Source organism: Pinus tabuliformis, chromosome 8 (genome assembly GCF_031772625.1).
Source record: "Pinus tabuliformis cultivar Carrire ecotype Pingquan chromosome 8, CPIR1, whole genome shotgun sequence".
In the NCBI taxonomy this organism is placed as follows: Eukaryota; Viridiplantae; Streptophyta; class Pinopsida; order Pinales; family Pinaceae; genus Pinus; species Pinus tabuliformis.
The window spans coordinates 723,635,510-723,654,544 of record NC_142294.1 but is presented as its reverse complement, the minus strand read 5'-3'; the positions used below and the strand labels follow the sequence as shown (position 1 = coordinate 723,654,544).

Sequence of the window (19,035 nt, the reverse complement as noted above, 5' to 3'; positions counted from 1 at the left end):
ACCACAATCTGAAGCAAGGAATTTTGTCTACGGAGTGCACCTCCCCCGATTCTTCAGCAAGTGCCCTGTCATTTTTCCAGAACGAGGGTGGCGACGGCCCCAGGAACCTGAAACCGAGACCCCCTCATGAGAGTGACTCAAAGCCTCCATGATAACAGCCAAGATTATTCTAACAAAATTACCCGAATGGAAAGTATAATCCCCAAGCCTTCTCAATATCCCAGTGAAGAACATAATGGTGGACACAGAGCCCAGCGAAGATAGAGCTTGTCAAATTCCTGAAATGATAAACGCAAATAGGATAAACCTAGAGCCTCTCAATTTCCCTGCAAAGACCACAGCTAGTAAAAACCCAGAGCCCAACAATGACCACACCGAGAGGAAAAACAAAGAGATTCTCAAATGCCTCACTCTTATCAAATGATCTGTAGCCCCCCTCTGCTAACACAAGCTTACACTTCCAACTGTTTCTACCCTCTAATCCCACGGTAGTGACAAACCCTTGGATACCCAGAATTCCCAGACCCTGCCACAAGATCTGGGAGCTTATTACCACTAGGACAGAGACAAACACAGACTCACTCTTATGGCAAAAGTTTGATCTGTTATTCCTCCTTAAATAGAAATTCTCGAGCCTTCTTCAAATACAGAAATGATGGATTGAGCACTTATCTCTTGCATCCCAATGATCCTCCATTATGATCCTAAGTGCTTAAACGACTTGCTTCTTGTCTGAATTCATCATCCCCTGCGTGAACAATATGCATCAGGCCGAATGGATCAAATGTCAATCTCATTCTAAATGAATCCACTTGATACCACCTTGAATGCAGCTGCTATGGAGACTGGTCCAAGAATTGAATACCATATCTCCCACACTTGAGCACAAGCTAGCTCCAAGTGTTATCACATTCTGAGGACAGCGAGCACATGGAAATGGATAAAGCATGTCATGTTGAGGAGAGCCTCCAGGGGGCAGAGAGGTGGGGCGTGAGATGAGAGGGAAAATGTGACAGGGGAGGGGAGGGGAGGCGGGGGGGTGAAGAGGAATTAGCAGCCAAGGTGGCCGAGGTGACCTGGAGAGGCGAGTGATGTGGCGAAGGAGGTGGAAGAGGGGAGGGAGGGGGAAGAAATACGAGAGGAGGTAGAGGGAGGGGCCAAGGGGGAGCCAAATGGGAGCAATTCGAGGTATGACGGGAGAAAAAAACCACATGAACTCCCTCCTTTCCAACTGATTATTTCCCTTTTTAAAGTAGGAATCAAAAATAACTCTCAAGAGTTGGATTATCATATAAGCAATTAGGGAATAGGAAAATGACCCACTACCCCGTTCACTTCACTACTTTCTTCTTTCATCTGGCATGCCAAGTTGGCTTGCCTGTCGGCTTCCTTATTTTGCCCTCTTAGGATGTGGAAAAACTTTAATTGTCCAAAGTGAGGAAGCATTCCTTGGGCTCTTGTGAGGATTTGATTCAACTTATTGTTCTGAGTTGCCAAGTTGTGGTTCATTTTATTTATGATCAGAAGGGAGTTCCCTAGTATATTCATATCCTTGATTCGACCAAGAAACAAGCCATAAGCCTTGGCTTGATTCTTTGTCTTCTTTCCCAACCCCCAAACATATTTACCTTCTATGATTCCTTTGGAATTAATGAGAATCCGTCCCCTCCTCCCACCCCATATAATGACAAAATTATTGACAATATCACAATATTAGATTATTTAAATTGTATTTTCTAATACAAAAATAAACTCAATATTTTGAATAACTTAAAACTGACCCTAGTGAAAGCATATGTTTTATTCACTGCTAGCTAGTGAAAGTTTGTTCTTTATGGATGGCCAGCTAGTAATTTCAGGTACTCCCATTACTAATTTGACAACTGCTGAAAAAATACTTAAAACTACAATTTACAATAAGATTTTAAATAACATCAACCAAAAAAAATTAAAAATAATAATGGCCTCGTTACACTACTGCAAAAATAAAATTTCTCACATACGTGTAACAGTTTCAACTGCAGATACCACTCTTACATCAAACCATTTTGTCTCATCAAACTCATTGACCCTGCCCATGCATGAGGATGCACCATGCACAAGGATGATGGAACCACAAGGCATGCATGGAGCTACTTGCATGCCATCAAACACATTAATGCAGTTCCAACAATTTACATATTTCAAGATTTTCACCATGTCGTTGTTTGTTGTTAAATTACATCACCCAAATTACGCTTCATTCAGTTAATGATTCTCTCAGTTTTAGCAACTCCTAGGATATGTATTTCTTATGAAAATAGGAGTATGCATAGTTGTGATATAATTCCAAGGAAGCCAATTTTGAATATTTCAAAAATAGTGTGCAATCCAAAGAAAACACATTAGTAAATGTCAAGTTTTTAGACAACCTGAGGTCAAAATACATTTGTAGGAATCAAATAAAGGAAATAAGTTAAATTTGTTGACTGTATCCTCTACTATGATATTTTCCTATGAGTCTAAGTCAAACAAAGCATCAAAATTTGACTTTTTTACCTATACTTTTATATGGAACAGTTTGGTCATATACTTCACTTCTTATTATTGAAGCCTACTCAAATGCACCGCCTTCTGCAATGATGTGCAAGAAACATTCTCATCCACGTCTAAGATACTTCATCTTAATTGCTCAAATATGTGGCTATGAGAATTTTCTTCCTTGTGTCCTTCTATTGGTTCTTCAAGTTGAGCTCTAGATGTAATTTCCGACACTTCTCCTTGGTGTGACCATGAATATTGGACTAGTTGTAGTGGTTGCTAGGATCATTGCATTAATGTATTGTGATTTTCATCTTCTTATAATTTCCCCCTTTGTTCTTCTTCTTCCCCTCCATGGAAGCTTCTTGGTGTTCCTTATACTTTGAACCATTAGACTATCCTTTATTCTAGCCTATGCTTTCTAGGTATTATGCCTACACACAAGCCCCATCCACCATTATTGGTTTGGAAAATTGAGGGACTCAAGGGCTCAAGCTAGAGGCTTGAGGCTTGAAAATTGAAGTTACCTAATGTGCAGTTGTGGAGGGAGAGAGGCTAATTGATTGCATAGTTCAAGAGCTCAAGGCTTGATGCTTGAGACTGTGCAGGGTGCAGAAAACGTTGGCTGGAGGTAAGGATATCGCAATTCTAGAGCTCAAGGACTGGGACTGAGCACTAAGACTATGCAATGCGCAGTTCCAAGAGGCAAGGTTAGGGCTTGAGGGTTGAGACTACACAATGCATAGTTTAGGAAGGCTGAGTGAAGTCAAGTTTCCCAGGAATGAAATTTTCCAGATAAGGCTAAGTGTGGGATCAGTGAGGCTCAAGTGAGCAGAGAAAAAACTAGATCATGATCACACACTCGAAACAGTCGACGACACAACATTGATCACTCAAAAATAAGAACAACATGATGCCCTCAATGCGACAACAATGCAACATACCTCTCCAAGTGTGACACAAAAGATACACTTTGCAACGAAAGTGACAACACTTGTGCGACAGTGCATGAAACTTTGGGAATGAGTGTAAAACATGTCTACATGACTAGTAGGACTCATCAACACCAAAGTTACCCCTTGAAACAAGACAAAACTCCACTTTACATGATAAGCGACACTTCCCATGCCAAAAGACGACATTTGTTATATAAAGAGAAAAATGTGAACGACACTTGCAATATGTGAATGACGGTGAAAAAAACACATGCCAAAGCAAAGATAAAATGAAAATGACACTAATTAAGATGAAAGCAAGCGAAGGTGACAGTCAAAAACATGAAAGAGACACTCACGAAAGTGAAGGCACGCAAAATAGACAGTTTGGAAAACTCACCGAAACAAAAGTACAATCACAACCAAAAGTGAGAGACTATCAATGAAAGCGTGCACTGACTACCAACATGGGTTAATCATCGCACAGGCACAATCTTGATGGATTGTGATATGCCTATACAAGTTTGCGTGAAGAATGCACTCACGAACTTGTTGCAGACTGAGCAAAAAGTGAACAGGTGGTTTTGATACTTATAACCCAAGAGGGAGCTCAAAAAGTTAACTAGGCATCAGTGGACCAAGAAATCACTACAGAATGACCAATAACAAGATCCTCAGTAGGCTCCAAAATTTAAGCATAGGAAAAATTTTGGAGGGTGTTTGTTGCAGCAACAACAGGTTCTTTGTATTTTTTTGCCTATTTGGATATAATTCTTTAGTTGGGTTAGTTAGGGCTCTGGTTTCTCACCTAGCTTTTGCCTTATTGGTCCATTATGCCATGGCAACAAATGCATAGCCATAGGGGAGATGGCAGTCGTAGTCAGCAAGGTTATTTGTGTGCCCATGCCCAGACTCGAGAAGCAATTGTTATTATAAACTCAATGACTTCTCTTTACATTTGGGAGGAGATCTGTCAACTATAAACTTATGCCATGAATGATCACCAAGCATAATCAACCTCTGAAATTCTGGTGGAGGTATCTAATTGTGTCCCTAACCTTGACCAAACCAAGGGAAGATGGAACCAATACCTGCATTTCATTACCCTCCATTGGCAAATGAAAACTATTTTGGGTAGAGTCTTGGAAGAGAAGCATGAAGACCAAAATGACATTACTTCTTCCTTGAACGAGATCTAAAGGGTGTAGTGTTATCGGAAGTCTTTTATAGAGGGATTGGAGGATTTCCTGGCTCACCTAGAAAGCCATCTTCAAAGTTGAGCCAAAAGATCGCGATTGAAAATAAATTCATGAGGAAGTGGTATCTCTTGAGCTCAAGCCCTCTGCTCCAGCTCGTAGAAGTGCATAGGACCTTGGTCCTATGACTTCTTATGACTCTTGACTCCAACTTATGATTCTATGTAGTTATTTATGTTCTCATGTAATCTAGTTTTGGCTAGGTATCATCGTGGTCGAATACAACTGCTTTATTTTAATATTCTTTCTATTAAATTTCAAGTCAAAAAATATTGTTTCCCTAAAAAAGACCAATAATAATTTAAACAATGTAATTAAAAGCCATGTAATTTGAAACAACAACAACAACATTTTTTAATATTTAATTTTACTTCATATTATTAATAAGATCCATCTTAATTATTTTTCAAATTCAAATATTATTAATGTGATACATAGTATAATTTTTCATATTTAAATAATCACAATAAGAATACAATCATTCATCTCACTCAAACAATTTTATTATTAATAAATTAAATAGTAAAAACTATCAAATATTATTAATACGATACATACTATACATTTCTCAAATTCAAATAATCACAATATGAATATAATCATTCATCTCACTCAAATAATTTTATTATTAATAAACTAAATAGTAAAAACTATAAAATTACATCACATACTATTAAAAGCATATAAGAAATCCATTTAAAAACAACCATGATTCAAAATGCACTCAAAACCACACACTTTTTAAGTCTAAATATTGTCCCATTCCATGTGCTAGCACATGGTATAGATATGAGACCATGAGTTGATCTAGGCACATTTCAAAAAAATAAATTTAAAAATTTTAAGTGTTATAAATGGATATTTTATTTTTTAATATTTAAATAAATTTAAAATTAAAATAAATGAGATAATTATTAAAACTATATTTTATGTTTTAAAAATATATATTGGATTTTTGATAATAAGAGCTTTTATAAAGAGAGATCCTATCTCCTTAATGTCTTTGTGGAGAATGGCTACAGTAGGCGCCTAGGTCAGAAGGCTTTCCTTAAAGCCTCTAAAAATGTGTTAATTAATAAAGAACCGAAGGAGCGCCGACTAGGGATCCATCTTCCCTATGTTCAAGGAACCACAGACAAAATTGCTCGGACCCTTAAGAGGTATGATATCCCCTCTACCTTTAGGCCCCTCAACACCATTCGTAAATCCCTCCGATCGGTGAAAGATTTTGTTGACCCTATGGACATGAAGGGTGTCTACTTGATCCCTTGTTCTTGTGGAACCCCCTATATCGGGGAAACAGGACGCTCCATCCATCAGAGGATAAGCGAACATGCAGCTGACCTAAGACATGGGAGAACCAAGTCTTCAGCGTTAGTAGAGCATGTGGAAAAAACCAAGCATCAGGTTTGTATTGAGGAGGCCAAGGTTGTTGCTAAGGTTGCTCAATTCCATCATCGTAAATTCAGGGAAGCTATTGAGATTGAAAGAAGGCCTAACAATCTCCATAGAGATGACGGCTGGAAAATCAGTAGCTACTGGATCCCTGCCCTGTCGTCTTAGTCTTTCTCCTTCCCCCCCCACTTTTTTATCTTTGTGCTAGCTTTCTGTGTTCCCCTGGAGCCTTCCTTCCTCCTAGGGTTGATCTGTTTTTCTCTGTGGTTTCTATTGGTCTTTTTCCTGTCCCTCCCCTTTTTATTTTTTGTCGTTCTCTCTGTTTTATTTTTATTTATTTATTTATTTATACACCTTATATATATACATATATTTATTATTATTATTATTAATTAAATAATCTATATTTTTATTAATTTATTTTTTTATTTATTTTTTTTATTTTTTATTTATTTTTTTATTTAATTAATTAATTTATTTATTTATTTATTTTTATTTTTATTTTTTTATTTTTATTTTTATTTTATTTTTATTTTATTTTTATTTTTATTCTTTTCTCATAATGATCTATTTATTATTTTTATTCCTTTTTCAGCTATCTTTTACCTTAGCTCTGTTCTCTTTTATATATTTTGATTTTTATTATTTTATTTGTATTTGTATTTTTATTCTGTTATTATTATTATTATTTTATTTTATTTTTATTTATTTATTTTTATGTATTTTTATTTTTAATAATATCCATTTTTAAGGTCACAGCCAAGCCAGACACCAATATTGGTATATGAGACCCCCTTGCTTGTGGGACAAGGGACCCACCTCCGCGCAGCGATTTGACTGCTAAGTCTACGAAGGCATACATACTCTACCCCCCTCTGGTTTTGAACCTGTGACCTCTTAGGAGGAAGCACATGCTCTTAACCATTAGGCCCATGCTCTTAAACTAACCTTTACTAAACTCCTTCTTAGTTTTTTCATAAGTTTTAGTTTTATTTATGTATTTATTTATTTATTTTTTAATTTTTAAACTAACTTGTACCTTTATTAGCTGTATTTTAGTTTTATATATTTTTATTTTATTTTTATTTTTATTTATTTGTTTTTCTTCTTTTATTTTGATTTATTATTAATTTTGTCTTTTCAACTAACTTTTACCCTTACTAGCTTGGTTCATTTATTTTTTATTATTTTTTTCCTTTGTAGAGTTGAGGCTTCTGTGATCCATAACAAGTTTATGATAGATTTTTTGGCGAAAATCACATGAGAAACCATTTGTCGATGCGTTTTGAACCAACGAGTGTGGTTCATCGTTAGGACAAGTTGAAAAACAGATCCAGCTTAGCCTGTTTAAATAGCTAGAGCAGAGACACCAACGGTTACCTGGGCAAAAGGTTAACTTAAGGAGCAAGATCAAATTTAGTTATATTAGGTAAAAAATAAATAAATAAATATATAAATATATAAATGATAAATTATAATATAATAATATAAATAAATAAAAATATATAAATTTATATATAAAAATATAAATTTAGTTATATTAGGTGTAAGATCAATACATAAATATATAAATATATAAATGAAGAATTATAAAATAATAATAAATTATTTATTTATTAATAAATATATAAATGAAGAATAATAATAAACTATTTATTTATTAAATAAATAAATAAATGAAAAAATATAAATTAATAAATATAATAGCAAAAATAAATTATTTATTTAATTTATATAAATGAAAAATAAAAATAAATGGTATCATTAGTAAGGTAAATACATTCATATATAAATTTAGTTATATTAAGTGTAAGATAAATAAACAATTGAAGAAATAAACAATTGTTTATTTATCTTACACTTAATATAACTAAATTTATATATGAATGTATTTACCTTACTAATGATACCATTTATTTTATTTTTCATTTATATAAATTAAATAAATAATTTATTTTTGCTATTATATTTATTAATTTAATAAATAAATAAATAGTTTATTATTATTCTTCATTTATATATTTATTAATAAATAAATAATTTATTATTATTTTATAATTCTTCATTTATATATTTATGTATTGATCTTACACCTAATATAACTAAATTTATATTTTTATATATAAATTTATATATTTTTATTTATTTTTATTATTATATTATAATTCATCATTTATATATTTAGATATTTATTTATTTATTTTTTACCTAATATAACTAAATTTGACCTTGCTCCTTAAGTCAACCTTTTGCCCAAGTAACCGTTGGTGTCTCTGCTCTAGCTATTTAAACAGGCTAAGCTGGATATGTTCTTCGACTTGTCCTGACGATGAAGCACATTGGTTGGTTCGAAACGCGTCGACAAATGGTTTCTCATGTGATTTTCCCCGAAAAATCTATCATAAACTTATTTTTTTCCTTCTTTTATTTATTTTTCTTGTTTCTCATTCTAACCAACTATTGTCCTATACCCTATGTATATTGTATTATAATATTTCTTATAACTTATATTTTTATTAAACCTTTTAACTAACTAGTAACATTAAATTATTTTATTTATATAAAAATCTTATATATTTTAAAAGAATGGTCATCGAATATAACTATATTATTAATTTGACTTTTTAACTCTGGTCCCATAGTCAAAATTAGTCGTTGGACAAGATACCCGTTGGGGGGTCTCTGCTCATACTATTTAACTTGCATAGTTGGATATGTTTCTTCAACTTGTCCTCATGATGAACCACACTAGTTGGTTCGGAACGTGTCGACAAAGGTCTTCCCTCATGTGATTTTCGCCGAAGTTCTGCTTACAACTATTATGGATCACAGAAGCCTCAATTCAATATTTATTTACTTTAATTAATATTTTAATGTATAATTTTAAAAATATATAAAGTGTCATAAATTGAAAAGTTATAAATTTATATGGTTTTAAAATATATATTTATATATTTCATTTAAATCATTTTTATTTTAAATTTTTAGAGAAATTTAATTTGTGATAATAATATATTAGATAAGTTACGAAATTATGATTTAATTTATTTTTTTTGTAAGTTTGGCTGGAGTTTTTTATTCATATTCTTCAAAAGCAGGTTACAACCATAATTCAAATAATTTAGTGGGCTTAACCTTCCAAAGAGAAACCGGGTTTGTTGGCCACTGAACAACATTATAAGCCATTCAAAAACATAGAAGTTTAAGTCTGTCTAACATTGCCTTATATGACAGAATGCCTTGAATCCTTCTAAGATCTACGTAACTGAAACATAATATCCTAGTTAGCAGATTTACCATATAGTATTAATCAAAATTTGAAACATAAACAAGGTCAAGCATATTGCTATTCATCAAAGGAATTCATGGGAGTTGGATCTTTTGCACTCGAACCTGGTAATTCAGACTGGGGAAGACACAAAATGTGTTTCTCAATGTGGCTAAGGCGTGCATTCTATTGTTGGATTTGGAATTGAATAACTTGAAATTCTTTTTGAATTTCCTAAAGACCAGGATCAAACTTGAAGGAACCAGCTGAAGGGTTAATTATGGCTTTGGCTACAAGGTTCTTCATTAACCAGTAGATATGAACAACTTGTTTGTATTGAGAAGTACGACCTCTGGAGTGGCCAGGCTCTAGAACCAGGTCTCTCCAATCTTCCAATTGAATCTCAGCTTCCGCTTGTTGGTTAAGTTATGTCCCCCAATTTGAAATAAGTTGATGGACCTGTGATGGGGTGCCTGTCTAATAGACCTACACAGCGTCGTGGATGAGCCTTGAGGCAAATTTGCAGCCCCTTCCCCGCGACTAGCAGGGCTAAGCTTGAATGTTTTCAGCGCGCCTCCCCGCATGCAAAATCCCTTTAACAAAAAAGAGTGTCAATCTTATTTATCCATTTCCTTAAAAATTACACGTGCTATAAAATTTTACATTTAACTTTATCTAAGAAAGAATATATAGACTTTATATTAAAAAAAAAGGAACAAAAAAGAAGAAGTTATATTATTGATGATATTTTATATGTACAAATTTATAATCTATCTTCTCATGCTTTTTTTCAAAATATTTAATAAAATGAATGTAATTGAATGAGGTGACTTTTTCACCTTTTAACAATATAGACAAATAAACCAATGAAGTTTTAACATTATATGGTGACAAGATTATTTTTCACTGTAAAGAGTAGATATATTATATTAATCCGCGCCCATACAAATCCAAAAACTGGGAGAATTACAGATTGTTTACAATGTCATTCATGGCAACCATATTTTCAGACTATTCATCCAAACCCCACTTCTTTGCCAAAATTACAAAATTCCACCTATCTACCTGAATCCCACTATATACTCGACAGTACTGATTCAACAACAAAATACATTTATGTTTCAACATCAAAAAACAAAAACACAGGGGACTGGCTAATCCTCCATTGTCGGAGGATAATTGAGATCAATTCTAGTTGTGTCATCCTCAGACCGAGCATTCTTTTCTTCCAACTTGAGTTGGAGTTCTTCAATTTTCCTTCTCAGAGCATCCACTTCATCCTCTAACTAATGAATTTTCAGATTCTTTTCTAACTGCCTCTCCTGCATTTTGTATGCCTCCTTCTGCTGCTGCTGGAGACACATTTTCATCACCGCCAACCCCTCCTTGAATTCAACATGTTCCTTAACACAACTACCAGAATCTGAAGCAAGGAATTCTGTCTGCGGAGTGCACCTCCCCCGATTCTTCAGCAAGTGACTTGTCACTTTTCTAGAACGAGGGTGGCGACAGCCCAGGAACCCGAAACCAAGACCCTCTCATGAGAGTGACTCAAAGCCTCTATGATAACAGCCAAGATTATTCTAATAAAATTACCCGAATGGGAAGTATAATCCCCAAGCCTCTCAATATCCCATTGAAGAACATAATGGTGGACACAGAGCCCAGTGAAGACAGAGCCTGTCAAATTCCTGAAAACTTTTCCTTCCATTTACTTACCTCAAAAAGGCGACACCGGATTCGAATTGGGGATGGAGGATTTGCGATAAACCTAGAGCCTCTCAATTTCCCTGCAAAGACCACAGCTAGTAAAAACCTAGAGCCCAACAATGACCACACCGAGAGGAAAAACAAAGAGCTTCTCAAACGCCTCTCTTATCAAATGATCTGTAGCCCCCCTCTGCTAACACAAGCTTACACTCCCGAGTGTTTCTACCCTCTAATCCCACAGTAGTGACAAACCCTTGGATACCCAAAATTCCCAGACCCTGCCACAAGATCTGAGAGCTTATTACCACTAGGATAGAGATAAACACAGACTCACTCTTATGGCAAAAGTCTGATCTATTATTCCTCCTTAAATAGAAATTCTCAAGCCTTCTTCAAATACAGAAATGATGGATTGAGCACTTATATCTTGCATCCCAATGATCCTCCATTATGACCCTAAGTGCTGAAACGACTTGCATCTTGTCTGAATTCATCATCCCCTACGTGAAAAGTATGCATCAAGCCGAATGGATTAAATGCCAATCTCATGCTAAATGAATTCGCTTGATACCACCTTGAATGCAGTTGCTACGGAGCCTGGTCCAAGAATTGAATACCATATCTCCCACACTTGAGCACAAGCCAGCTCCAAGTGTTATCACATTTTGAGGACAGCGAGCACGTGGCAATAGATAAAGCATGTCATGTTGAGGAGAGCCTCCAGGGGGCAAAGAGGTGGGGCGAGAGATGAGAGGGCAAATGTAACAGGGGAGGCGAGGGGAGGCGGGGGCTGAAGAGGAATTGGCAGCCAAGGTGGGCGAGGAGACCTAGAGAGGTGAGTGATGTGGTGAAGGAGGTGGAAGAGGAGAGGGACGGGGAAGAAATACGAGAGAAGGTAGAGGGAGGGGCCAAGGGGGAGCCAAATGGGAGCAATTCGAGGTATGACAAAAGAAAAAAACCACATGAACTCCCTCCTTTCCAACTATTATTTCTCGTTTTAAAGTAGGAATCAAAAATAACTCTCAAGAGTTGGATTACCATATAAGCAATTAGGGAATAGGAAAATTACCCACTACCCCGTTCACTCCACTACTTTCTTCTTTCATTTAGCATGCCAAGTTGACCTTGCGTGTCGGCTTCCTTATTTTGCCCTCTTAGGATGTGGAAAAACTTTAATTGTCCAAGGTGAGGAAGCATTCCTTGGGCTCTTGTGAGCATTTGATTCAACTTATTGTTCTGAGTTGCCAAGTTGTGGTTCATTTTATTTATGATTAGAAGGGAGTTCCCTAGTATATTCATATCCTTGATTCGACCAAGAAACAAGCCATAAGCCTTGGCTTGATTCTTTGTCTTCTTTCCCAACCCCCAAACGTATTTACCTTCTATGATTCCTTTGGAATTAATGAAAATCCGTCCCCTCCTCCCACCCTATATAATGACAAAATTATTGACAATATCACAATATTAGATTATTTAAATTATTGACAATATCACAATATTAGATTATTTAAATTGTATTTTCTAATACAAAAATAAACTCAATATTTTGAATAACTTAAAACTGGCCTTAGTGAAAGCATATGTTTTTAAAACTGGCCTTAGTGAAAGCATATGTTTTATTCACTGCTAGCTAGTGAAAGTTTGTTCTTTATGGATGGCCAGCTAGTAATTTCAGTTACTCCCATTACTAATTTGACAACTGCTAAAAAAATACTTAATTTGACAACTGCTGAAAAAATACTTAAAACTACAATTTACAATAAGATTTTAAATAACACCAACCAAAAAAAATTAAAAATAATAATGGCCTCGTTACACTACTGCAAAAATAAAATTTCTCACATACGTGTAACAGTTTCAACTGCAGATACCACTCTTACATCAAACCATTTTGTCTCATCAAACTCATTGACCCTGCCCATGCACGAGGATGCGCCATGCACAAGGATGATGGAACCACGAGGCATGCATGGAGCTACTTGCATGCCATCAAACACATTAATCCAGTTCCAACAATTTACAGATTTCAAGATTTTATTCACCATGTCACTGTTTGTTGTTAAATTACATCACCCAAATTACGCTTCATTCAGTTAATGATTCTCTCAGTTTTACCAACTCTGAAAATTAAAAAGCACCAGAAAACCATGGAGAAACAATCAAGAATACACAATGTGGGGTAGTTGAAAAGGGACTTGCTGCTGCAAGCTTCTATTCCTCTCAAACAAAGAAAGTCTTCCTTCATACAATTGTTGAAACTCAAAAGGAAACACAGGGAAAATTATGATGACCAAGATGAGATACACATCATGGATAGGTGTCTGTATGATTTGGATTGAAATCCTACAGAACACTGCCCAAACCAACATCATTCAACGGGACCTGAAAGCTGCTTGTGTAGCTGTGTACAGGCTCTCTCAGGCTCCCTTCAAAAACTTTATGAAGAGAACTGGCTCCTGTTATCCAAGGCACAGATGGATCAATGGTCCCATCTCTGTAAACATACTGCCCTCCATCTTCATACAACCTCCTGAATTGCTCCAGGGGCCTGTCCCTCACAGGATGAAGAGGAACCCCCCTGCATGCAAAATATGAGAAAACAAAAAACAAAAATACCCACATCAGAAAACAAATACCCAAATTAGAAAACACAATCAGAAGCCCAAAGACCGGCCAATCTCAATACAACAAACTCTATTAAAAAGAAAACATACAGACCGGACATGGAAATGATCAGCAATGTCCCCAGAACCAAGATGGAGGGCAACAGCATCACAGAAGGCCCTGTAGGTGAAAAAATGCAGGCCATCAATCCTTGGATAAGGAAGCCTAACCAGGCGCTCACCACCCTGTTTGCTGTACTTGCCTTGCCCTCAAACCTGTATTCCCTCCAGTTCTCCTTAGGAGCCAACCCCACAAAGCCCAGACTGGCCATGATGGGCTCCAATTCTTCGTGTGACACAAGGGGCCTGAAGGTCTTTGTGTGCCATAGAGCAAGCTTCCTTGCAATCCCCACAGCTATCTCCTCATTCACATCCATTTCTCACACTCCCCTAACAGCTTGACTCATGCTTTCAACAAACTTTTGGCGGTTTTTCTTTTCTGGTGGGTCTGTTCATGTAGATTCTGCCATTTGTAGCCCAGTTTCAAGGCACTTGGAGTTAGCTAGGTTTGGGGAAATAATGCAGTAGCAGTAACCAGAATATTGTCGGCATATATATTAAAAAATAGAAAAGAAAATCCTAGCTGTATAATGAATCTCCCCAGCTCTGTTGCAAAATTCGGTGCAGGAAGGTGACTCAAATCTCGTGTGCACACGTCCAAAGGAAGACAAATAGTCTACATGCCTATATTCATTCAAAACCCTACACTACCATGCTTATCTACAGCTCCACATCTTGTTCATATTTATATATATACATTTAAAATTCCCATTCAAATCCAAAAAACTTAAAAAAGGAGACATTCTGACCCAATTTGTCTCAAGAGATTCCCGCACACTCACTCTCACACACCTATGCCTTGATTTTCCCCTTCCACATTTTATCTGAAATTTGATTCCCCCTGTCTCTATCTTTACCTAAAATTCATAATGATCCCCCGTGCAGACCAACTAGCCAGCCATGAAAGTTGACTCCATGATCAAACAAGAACATACCTTTACACCTTCAGTTTTCCTGGATCAAAATAATATGGAAAAGGATTTATAAACATTATTTTGTTCTTCTTCCCTCATCAAGTTGGACATCTGCAAATTCTTCAATCTGCAATTAAATAACACCCAGCTGGACATCTGCAAATTCTTCAACCTGCAACTACATAACACCCAGCATAAGCTTACACATATCAAATTCATCATCTTAGTCATTTATATAGATATAGATATCCCATTAACTTCAGGAGTTTTATGCAGAGGTGGACTTTAAATATTATATTTTTTTATCAGTAATTTGGGGGGATTATTGGGCAATAGCCAGAATTGCATCACCATTACTACCATTGTTCACTCTCCAATTTCAATTTTTTGCTACACAAACTTATATTTCTAATCTTATATTTCTAATGACAAATAAAACTCAAGTAAAGGTAAGATTAAACATATTCAAACTATTATTCTTTAACATAATATGTGAAATCAGGAGTTCAATTCCCCGCTCTGCTTCAGTAAATATATTGAATATGATGAAAATGTAGTCCCACCAAAATTACAAAAAAAATTATTTATATTTATAATAATTTAATAATTTATATTTATAATTGTTTATTTTAATTAATTTATAGATTGTAATTATGATTAGATTTAATTATAAAGTCAAATATAATTATTTATAATTATAATTATTTAATAATTTATATTTATAATTGTTTATTTTAATTAGTTTGTAAATTGTAATTATAATTAAGTTTAATAAAGTCAATGGTGTAGCACATCAAGTTTTCTTATTTTGTAAAATAAAAATTAAACATTTATTTTTTATATTAATTATATTTAATAGAAAATATTTATATCTATATTTGAATAAGATTCTGAGAATTAACATTTTTATTAATATATTATTCAACTAATTGTGAGAATTAACATTTTTATTAATATATTATTCAACTAATTGTAAGATAGATATATGTAAAAATAAAAATCAAATATATTTATATTATATATTTAAAAATTATTTACATAATTATAAAGATTTCTCTTTCATATTTAATAAATTTCATATTTATTTATAATAATAACTTTTTACACCTTAATTTTATATATATATATATAATCAAATTTTAACTTTCTATGCAATATACATATTTTTATTTTATATTAAAAATATATCTGATTTATATATAAAATATATTAATATAAATTATTTATTATAAAATATAACTTTTTTATATTTTTATTTTTCAAGCATTTATTTTATATATAAAATATATTAATATAAACTACTTATTATAAGATAACTATTTTATATTTTTAATCAAATATATTAATATATAAAATACATATTTCATTAAAATTGGATTAGATCCACTACATAATTCCAAATTTAATGAAATATGTGTTATAAGTATTGAGGGGCTTTCGCAATGCATTATATTAGATATCAGGTTTTGGGATTCAACTGTGTTAAGTAAGCCATTTGTCTATGACCATTTGCATATTATATTAGATATCATTTTTTGGGATTCAACTGCATTAAGTCATTTGTCTATGACCATTTCCATGAGAGGTACTCGTAACTCACTAATTTTTCATGATTTTCCCAGTGTATTATATTAAATACCATTTTTTGGGATTCAACTACGTTAAGTAAGTCATTTTTCTATAACCATTTCCATGAGAGGTACTCGTAACTCACTAATTTCTCATGATTTTTGAATAGTCCACTTAGCACTCATTACATCGGACGAGTCATTCATCTATGACCATTTCCATGAGAGGTACTCGTAACTCACTAATTTCTCATGATTTTTGAATAGTCCACTTAGCAATCATTACATTGGATGAGTCATTCATCTATGACCATTTCCATGAGAGGTACTGGTAACTCATTGATTTCTCATGATTTTTTAATAGTCCACTTAGCACTCATTACATCGGATAAGTAAGTCATTTTTCTATGACCATTTCCATGAGAAGTACTCGTAACTCACTAATTTCTCATGATTTTTGAATAGTGCACTTAGCACTCATTACATGGGATGTGGGATTGAAACTAATGAAATGAATCAATTTGTCTATGACCATGTAAGTCATTTGTCTATGACCATTTCCATGAGAGGTACTTGTAACTCACTAATTTCTCATGATTTTTTAATAGTCCACTTAGCACTCATTACATCAGATAAGTAAGTCATTTGTCTATGACCATTTCCATGAAAAGTACTCGTAATCACTAATTTCTCATGATTTTTGAATAGTCCACTTAATGCTCATTACATGGGATGTGGGATTGAAACTAGTGAAATGAATCAAGAAGTGGGACACTTAGCACTCATTACATGGGATGTGGGATTGAAACTAGTGAAATGAATCAAGAAGTGGAATTGAAACTAGTGAAAAGACACTTAGCACTCATTACATGGGATGTGGGATTGAAACTAGTGAAATGAATCAAGAAGTGGAATTGAAACTAGTGAAATGAATCACATAGCGTCAATCATCACTTCAGGGGTGAAGAAGTGGGATTGAAACTATTGAAATGAATCACAATGAATCACATAGCGTCAATCATCACTTCATGGGATGTGGGATTGAAACTAGTGATCATCACTTCAGGGGTGAAGAAGTGGGATTGAAACTAGTGAAATGAATCACAATGAATCACATAGCATCAATCATCACTTCGTGGGATGTGGGATTGAAACTAGTGATCATCACTTGAAGGGCGAAGAAGTGGGATTGAAACTAGTGAAATGAATCACAATGAATCACATAGTGTCAATCATCACTTCAGGGGGTGAAGAAGTGGGATTGAAACTAGTGAAATGAATCACATAGCATCAATCACACTTACGGGGCTTGTACCCAGTAACCAAAACTTCCTAGGAGGTCACCCATCCCAAATCGACTCTGGCTCAAGCGCGCTTAATATGGAATTTTCCCCACAATCAACCCCACTTAACTTGCTACCCCATTATATTTTTATTTTTAGGGAAATCATTATCTATAATAGAACTAACTCATTTATATTTTTTTTTTTTTTTGTAATGAAAACATCATTTAATAAATCCGTATATATACTCTGATTTAGTTTTTCTTTTATATGAAGAAATATAGGAAGAAATTACATAGGTGATAAAATAGATTTCCTATCATTCATATTTTTATGTTGCTTTTGAAAGTAGTTTTTAAGGGATTTATTTGTTGTAAGTGGTTTTGGAGGGATTTATTTATTGTTTCCATTAAAAAAATAAATTCATTTTATTTGGTTGATCATTTTACTTATACTATAAAATCTACCCTTATAATTATTTTTTTAATAAAATAAATTTAAAATTAAAATTAATAAGATAATTTAATTATTTTTGTTAAAATTAATAATTTTATTAAATTATTTGAATTATATTTTTAAATAAAAAAAAAAATTAAAATATTAAATATATTTTGAAATCATATCTTATAACTAATTCAAATGGGATTCTGTTTGCATTTCATTGGACAGACAATACACTTTACAACAAGCTGCTCACTGTCCCTGCCAATCACTGACAGCTGCAATAAACATAATTGCTTTCTTATGAAGCGATTCAAATCATGGGTGGCCAATTACTTGAAACAATTTAATAATAATCCATTTTGAAGTTGGCCAATATTTTAATACTGAGAAAAGTAGTCATCCACCACCTAGCTCTTCGAGACAAGACATTTATGATGCCAAAACAGTGAATTAGTATGATGCCTCTTCCACTTGCCACGGGATACTGTATTTTTTTCCTATAATCAAGCCAGGCGGTGATGGGGATTAGAGCCGCCATGAGAGTCAGTGCCGTTCAGCCCACTGCCTCACACTTTAGCACCACATTCCCATGCTATTTCATTGATGACAGGCATGGAGGTCGGAGTATCTGACGATGACACTTACTAGTTACTTACCACACGCAAGTAATATACTTCTCTGTCCAGCAAAGCAGTGGGCTAATGGATTTGAAATTCTTTCACTGTAAAAGCTTTGGGGCGTGAAACTTTAATTTGTCATTCATTCTCTCTACCCAAAGCTTTATTGATGAGTTTGCAGGGGTATTCTCTGATTGAGCTTTATTTTTTATACTTTGTTTCATTTTTATAGAATTAATTTGCTGTTAATTACGTTCATGAACAACATCTATTTCTTATTTTGAAAAATTTAGATAATTGGTTTATTTAGTCAAACATGTCATAGCACTGAGATTTAAAACTGAATGAGAAGGAAGACAACATACCTTCTTCATCACACTACTTATATTCCTTTGACAATGC

At 34.0% G+C, this 19,035-nt stretch overlaps 1 protein-coding gene across 1 annotated transcript; it reads right to left on the bottom strand.

The window, feature by feature from the left end:
- Positions 1-13,227: 13,227 nt before the first annotated feature.
- Positions 13,228-14,605, bottom strand: LOC149237631 (tubulin-tyrosine ligase). The gene is given in 3 exon segments (XM_089366848.1): positions 13,228-13,662; positions 13,803-13,933; positions 13,936-14,605. Coding segments are annotated over 3 exon segments (555 nt in total). The 5' UTR covers positions 14,125-14,605; the 3' UTR covers positions 13,228-13,427.
- Between the last annotated feature and the right edge of the window lie 4,430 nt (positions 14,606-19,035).